Source organism: Martes martes, assembly GCF_963455335.1.
Source record: "Martes martes genome assembly, chromosome: 1".
Lineage (NCBI taxonomy): Eukaryota > Metazoa > Chordata > Mammalia > Carnivora > Mustelidae > Martes > Martes martes.
Window position 1 is genome coordinate 209,318,400 of NC_137888.1, and position 7,179 is coordinate 209,325,578.

Genomic DNA, 7,179 nt, shown 5'->3' on the forward strand with positions numbered 1-7,179 from the left:
GTTGTGGTGTTTTAGTTAGGCTGGCTGCCTCACTTACTAGTGTTCTATGTAGGTTTTATTTAACGCCTTAATACAGTGCTCACTGAATACCCAGCACCGCCCTCACTTAATTCTCATGCCAACCCCGAAGTAGGTACTATTATGACCCCATTTTACTGAAGAGGAGAGGGAGGCACAGAGGGGTGAAGTCATTTGCACGGGGAACAAAGGTAGTAAGTGGGATTCGAACCCATAAATCTGGCTGCAGACTCCATCTTGCTATGCAGTCTGTTATGGAATTGATTTATTATTACGTTGATTGTGAGTTCCCCACGCACACTCTATTGAACGTCAGCTCCACGAGACGCAGTCCTAAGGCTTCGCCCCTACAACCCCGCCCTGGAGGCCGTGGTCTGCCAAGAAAACAAACAGCTTCAGGACCTGCCAGACGCTTTCCAGCCTGCGCAGGCGCATCACGCAGGACTCCCGCGGGCACACACACCCCCTCCCTGCGCGGATTAGCCACCGCCGGAGACTGACGGGGGCGCTGGCGCAGGCGCACTAGGCCAGACCTGAAGCTACCTCCCGCCCATTCCCTGATGACTGATGGAGGATCAAGCCAATGGAATCGGGACTCTTTGGGAAAGGGGCGGGCCCTGAGGGCAGTTAAACTTGCGCGGGAATGGTCCTGGCGTAGTCATGGCGGCCTTCCGCGACATGGAAGAGGTGAGCCAGGGGTTGCTGAGCCTGCTAGGCGCTAACCGCGCGGAGGCACAGCAACGGCGGCTGCTGGGACGCCACGAACAAGTGGTGGAGCGCCTGCTGGAGACGCAAGACAACGCCGAGCAACGGCTGCGAGGTCAGGGCTGGGGCCGGGGGCGGCCGGGACCCATGCCCGCGTTATGGCAGGGGGCGGCAGGTCCGCCTCGAAACCCTCCCTCCTGGGCGCTCCCATCCCTGCCCCATTCTCCTGTGGACACTGCCCCCTCTGAGCCTCAGTTTCCCCACCCCTGAAATGGGCTTCAGGATGGCAGCCTCCTCCCAGGGAGTTAGTTGGTGAATATAGGAGTTCGCAGGGTCTGGCCCAACGCTGAGCGTTCCGTGAGCAGGAGCTGGGGAACTCAGGGTCGGGAGTGGGGCTCAGGAGTCAAAGCGCTGAGTTTTACTCCCAGCATCCCCACTTCCTGAGGTGGTTCAGCTGTTTTACCGAGCACCTGCTGTGGGCCAGGTAGCGTGCCAGCCCTGGGTGGAAGCAGAGAAGGAAACAGACAAAATCCCTTAGAGGGTTGTTAATGCTAGCGGGGGCGGGGGGGGGGAGGTCAGAAGATAAACAAGAAAAATGGGTAAGTCGGGAGGTGATGGGCTAAGGAGAAAAACTGGATTGTATAGGAGGGTGTGGTGATGTTTTGGGGCGGGTCAGCGAAAGCCTTTTGGAAAGAGGATGTTTTAGCAGAAACCCAAGGAGGCTTGGGAGGGAGCCAGGGCCATGGTGGGATTAAACAAATCCGTGCTGGGAAAGTGCCTCCTGCTTTACATGGAGAGAACAGTGGATAGATAATACCATTTACGTGGAATTTAAGACACCAGCAAATGTAAGACTCTTAAAGTTAAGGGGAAAAAGCTTTGCTGATAAATATCTTAACATGCTGGAGAGAGAGGATTGGATCGAGCCTCTCCCACAGGTGAGAGGGGCTCACCCAGCCTCCGACCTGGATTTCAGGTAACTCATGAGGTCTGTGGCCCCAGTCCAGTGGCTGCCCTCTCAAGCCTCAGTGTCCTCATCTGTAAAATGGGACCGCTAATAGCACCCACTGTCACTGCTCTCAGTGCAAGGTTTTTATTGCTTTTAAGGCTACAATGGGGGGGGGTTATAAAATTGTTGGAAGACTTACCATTTTAGCCATTTTTAAGTGTCAGTTCAGTGGCGTTAAGCACATTGACATCATTGTGCCGCCAACCCCACCGTCCATCTCCAGAATGTTTTCATTGTCCGCAACTGAAACTGTATTCGTTAAACGCTGACTCTCCATTTCCCCTCCTCCCTGCCCCTGGCACCCACCATTCTGCTTCCTGTCTCTATGGATTTTGACTATTCTAGGGACCTCATATAAACTGGAGTCCTGGAATTTTGTGTCTGGCTTATTTTCTTTTTATTGTTATTTTTTATATTTCGTGTCTGGCTTATTTCATTGAGCACAATGGTTTCTTTTTCTTTTTTTTTTTTTTTTTTTTTTTTTTTTTTTTAAAGATTTTATTTATTTATTTGACAGACAGATCACAAGTAGGCAGAGAGGCAGGCAGAGAGAGAAGGGAGGAAGCAGGCTCCCCGCTGAGCAGAGAGCCCAACGCGGGGCTCGATCCCAGGAATCTGGGACCACGACCCGAGCTGAAGGCAGAGGCCTTAACCCACTGAGCCACCCAGGCGCCCCTCTTTTTTTTTTTTTTTTAAGATTTTATTCATGTATTTGGACAGAGAGACAAACTCTCTGTCTCTCTTGTGCTGCACACAAGCAGGGGGAGCAGCAGGCAGAGGCAGAGGGAGGAGCACACTCCCCACCGAGCAGGGAGCCTCATGCTGGGCTCCATCTCAGGTCCCTGGGATCATGACCTGAGCCGAAGGCAGACACTTAACTGATTGAGGCACTCACTTAGCACAATGTTTTGAAGATTCATCCACGTGTAACGAGTCAGAATTTCCTTTCCTTGTAAGGCTGAATAATATTCCAGTGTATGGCCATACCTCATTTTGTTTGTCCATTCATCCACTGATGGACAGTTGGTAGCTTCCAGCCCCCAGCTGCTGTGAATAATGCTGCCATGAACATGGGGGCACAAATATCTCTTTGGATCCCTGCTTTCAATTCTTCTTTTTGCATTTTCCCAGAAGTGGAATCGCTAGATCACATGGTAATTTGATATTTAATCTTTGAGAAACTGTCATCCGGTTTTCCACAGTGGTTTCGTTGCCAGGGTTTTTTGTTTTGTTTTGTTTTGCTTTGCTTTGTTTTAATGCCTTTTTACAGTTACATTTCACACGGAGATGCTGTTTGGGTTGAGACCGAAATGACCTAGGAGCTAGGCAGGGGATGGGTTGGGGGAAGAGTGTTCCTGGCAGAGGTGACCTCAAATGCCAAGGTCACAAGGTGAGAGTGAACTTGGAGACCCAGGAAAAAGTGCTGAAGGTGAGATCCGCCAGCAAGACCCTGCCGCCGGCAGCGAGCCCCCAGCGAGCCCCCAGCAGGTCGTTCCTCTCTCCTCCCCACTCCATTCACTCCCTCTCCATTGATGGTTTGGGGAGAAGATGGCATCACCCAGACTGCCTGGGTTTTAGCAGAACGGGTGGAGTTGGGGCTGGGGAGACAAGAGTCAGTGGACCAGGAAGCTGGGATTCAGTTCAGATCGGGGCTTCAGAGCTAAGTGCCCGTGGACAAGTCACTGAACATCTTGGGGCTTCTTGTCCTTCACCTCTCCGAGGGGGCAGGGCTAAAGCCACATCCCTCAGAGGCTTGTGAGGGAGGGGGGCCCTCCCAGGGAGGAATCCAAGGAGACTCAGGTTGTCTGTGGGGAGGGTGAGGGGAGAAGGGGCAGGAAGGCTGCAGAAGAGAACCAGACCCTCAGCTATCCTAACAGGAAGTCAGCAGGCGCTGTTTAAAACAGACAAATCAAGAAATAGCAGCATAAGCAGATTATGTAGAAATGTGAAGGTCAATGCCAGAGAAAACAGTGATGAGTTGAAAGTGGCTGCTTCAGAGGGGTGGAGAGGCGGGCGGGGGCAGGGGGTGCCTGTGTGTGTTTAAATTTTCAGAGCCATATACATATAATATTTTGATGAAAAATTAACTTATTGTAAGTTTGTAAACACTTTAACGCGAGCCCTTTGGGAAGCATTTCCATCTGTGCCTTCTTTAAGTTGGAGGATTTCTCCCGCTGTCTGGGAAGGAACATGGTAGCCTTGTTAGGGTGTTTTTGATCTTTCTGGATGTTTTGTTCAAAGCATGTTTGTTCTGAGTAGGTGCTGGCGATCTACGGTAGCTGTAGGATGTAATCCCTAATTCGAGGAGGAAAGAGGAGGAACTAATCATTCGGAGCTGGGGTGCTGTCAGGGAAGCATGGCCGCACCCTAGGAGGGAGAGGAGAGTGTCCAGCTGCCCAAGTTGTGCACTGCCCAGGAGGTCTTGAAGGCTGGGTCCAGGAGTTGCACAATGGGCAGGAGCACAGCGGCGTCCCACAGAGGACAGGCAGGTGGAGGCCCGGCCCTGTAAAAAAAAACGGGGCTTGTTTGCAGAATGATGAGGTGTCTCTGTGGCCAGAGCAGTGAGAAGAGCACACGGTGGGGTGAAAAGCAGCGAGAAAGGCTGTCGGTGAAGTTGAAGGTGCTCAGAGGCACCCGGGCCTTATCTTTTAGACACTAGGGGGCCATGGGTGGTCTTTGAGCAGGGGAGGGTCTTCTCATTTGGTCTCTAAGGCAGGCACACTAGAGGCCGAGAGCAGAAGGGATTGGCAACAGGAGAGACCAAAGCAGGGAGCAAGGGGGAGGCTGTTGGGTTGGTCCTGGAGGAACCTGTGAGGGGGATCCCGCTGGCCAGGAGGAGGGGACTGGCCAGGCCAGGCCTGGATCGCTAATTGGATGTGGAAAGCGAGGGCCAAGCCTCTTGCTTGGGCAACAAAGTTGAACGTGACATTATAAATTCAGACTGGGTGTGCAAGGAGAGGCTGGATTGGTTGATTTCTTGATTTCTTTACCCATTTGTTCATTTTTTTTTTTTTTTGGCGGATTCAAATGTGTTTTGGTGAAATGGAAACACTTTCGCGAGGTCCGGGTGGAACGGAGTGGTGGGCTTTTGGAAATAGGACCAGCAGTTTGGGGAGCCGTAGACGAGGAAGCGAGGAGCGGCCAAGGCCTCCGGCACGGGCAGACCCAGGAGCAACCGCGCCGAAGGGCCTCAGCCTTCTCTCCCCCACCCCCAGAGATCCTGGCCATGGAGGAAGAAGTGGCCCAGAGCCTCCTTGATGCCAAAGAGCAGGCGCACCAGGGGAGCGTCGAGTTGCAGCAGCTCAAAGAGGAGCTTCAGAAGGCGGGCGAGGAGGACGCCCGCGTGAAGGCCAGCCTCCGATATCCTTCCCGCTGCGTGCGGCGGCCCGGCCTCGGGCTCACCGCGGGGCCGCCGGTTCATTCCCGCGGGGCGTCGGGCTTCGCGCCAGGGACCCTGGGCCTCCCCGTGGCTGGGGTTAGCACGGGCAGCCCCCCTCCAGAGCGAGGTGACCTTAACTGCCTGCTTTACTCAGCTCACCCAAGAGCTGGAGGAGCTCAAGGAGATCGAGGCCAGTCTGGAGAGACAGGAAAGGGAAGTTGACGAAGACACGACGGTCACCATCCCTTCGGCTGTGTAGGTCCCTCCAGCACGCAGGGCGGCGGGTGTGATCCCACAGCTCTGAGCTGGAGTCCATGCCCGGGGTGACTTTCTTTTCTCTCTCCTCGTGTGTGTGCGTGCGTGTGTGTGTGTGTGTGTGTGTGTGTGTGTGTGTTCTCGTGCAGGTACGTGGCTCAACTTTATCACCGAATCAGTAAAATCGAGTGGGACTATGAGAGCGAGGCGGGCATGGTCAAAGGCAGTATCCTTTGTGGAGAAAACGGAGCCCGGTGCGCCGCTGGTGGCGATGGGGGCTGTAGAGCTGCTGTGAACCGCAGTCCGGCAGGTCCCCCAAACCCCCAGAGGACCCCGCAGCTCCCCTTCTGGGTACAGACACAAAAATACGGAAAGCAGAGCCTTGAAGAGGTAGTTGTACACCTGTGTGCATGACGGCGGTGGTCCCCACGGCCAAAAGGTGGGAGCGACCCAGTGATGGTGTGGCAGGTTGCTGGGTAAGCACACACTGATGTACCCGTCCTTGAGGTATGTTCCGCGTAGTAAGGGAGAAGGTTCTGGCACATACTAGAACATGGGTGTACCTGGAGGACATGGTAAGTGAAACCAGCCGGACACAACAAGTAAACGGGTGTCTCATTCCACAGACAGGAAGGGTCCCTAGGGGAGTCAAAGCCACAGAGACAGGAAGTAGATGGCAGGCGCCCGGGGGAGGGGAAGGGGAATCTGTGGTCCATGGGGAAGATGGAAAGTTCTGGAGACCAATGGTGGGGATGGCTGCACAACCCCGTGCCTGTACTTAATGCCACTGAGCTCTACACTTAAAAACTCGCTAAAATGGTAGATTTTATATGTATTTCAGCACAATTTTTTGTAAAGAGTACGCTAGCAGAATTCAACTTTTTGTTCACAGAAATCTCGTTCAGTCTCTAAATACCGTCTTACAGTTTCTTCAGAGGGAGTATCCTTTGCTCCTGGGGTCCCGGGGGTGCCGTGTGTGTCAGGCTTCCTTACATCTGTGCCCTCAGTCCATCACGGCCCCAGCGTCGCCCAGCCTCTCCACCTGGACGGCACCCAGCTCTCCAAGAAGTTCATCAGCGACTATCTCTGGAGCCTGGTGGACACAGACTGGTAGCCGGGGGCCTCAGGGACGCTTCTACCCACAGCACGACGCAAGCGTGCTGGGCAGTCGGTGCCTCAAGGGTGAGAGGAACCGGACATTAAATGTTTGTACACAAATAGTCTGGGTTTTTTTGTTTGTCTTTTGGGTTTGTTTTTTTTTTTACTGGATTTCATTTGGCCTTTGGCCTCGGTGCTGGCGCAGCCTTGGCTAGGGAACTTCGGAGAACTGCCCTGGAGACTAGACCTGCAGCTTCACATCGTGGCCACACTGTGCAAATGGCACCATAGTGTACGATGACCCGTCCTGTGTCTTTGTCAACTGTGTTTCAAGATGGGCCCTTTTGTAGTGACTCGGGGCATAGTCTTGAGTGCCACCGTGTGCCCAGAACTGGAACATGGAGGTGCTGGCTGGAGCCCTGGCAGCCCTGTTGCCTTCCAGCCCCGTTACAAGCCTCTAGGGTTGACGGGAGCCTGGTTGCCTGATGACCGTGGAGCTGGGTGTCAGCAGCACTGGACTTTTGTTTTAAGATTTTATTTGTTGGGGCGCCTGGGTGGCTCAGTGGGTTAAAGCCTCTGCTTTCAGCTCGGGTCATGATCTCGGGGTCCTGGGATCGAGCCCCGCGTCGGGCTCTCTGCTCAGCGGGTAGCCTGCTTCCTCCTCTCTCTCTCTGCCTGCCTCTCTGTCTACTTGTGATCCCTCTCTCTGTCACAT

The 7,179-nt window shown here is 53.9% G+C and overlaps 1 protein-coding gene across 1 annotated transcript; it reads left to right on the forward strand.

Moving 5' to 3' along the window:
- Positions 1 to 627: 627 nt before the first annotated feature.
- SPC24 (SPC24 component of NDC80 kinetochore complex) lies at positions 628 to 7,179 on the forward strand. The gene is made up of 5 exons (XM_080813843.1): positions 628 to 838; positions 4,948 to 5,092; positions 5,262 to 5,366; positions 5,516 to 5,592; positions 6,374 to 7,179. Exons 1-5 carry the CDS (start codon positions 679 to 681, stop codon positions 6,478 to 6,480), a joined length of 594 nt encoding a protein of 197 aa, XP_080669969.1. The 5' UTR covers positions 628 to 678; the 3' UTR covers positions 6,481 to 7,179.

Bases quoted from the DNA above. Each gene is read 5' to 3' on its own strand.
- SPC24 (XM_080813843.1), top strand. From the start codon at position 679: ATGGCGGCCTTCCGCGACATGGAAGAGGTGAGCCAGGGGTTGCTGAGC. The intron at 5,093-5,261 runs ATATCCTTCCCG...TGCCTGCTTTAC, and splicing joins CGCGTGAAGGCCAGCCTCCG to TCAGCTCACCCAAGAGCTGG. The intron at 5,593-6,373 runs GTATCCTTTGTG...CTGTGCCCTCAG, and splicing joins GGCGGGCATGGTCAAAGGCA to TCCATCACGGCCCCAGCGTC.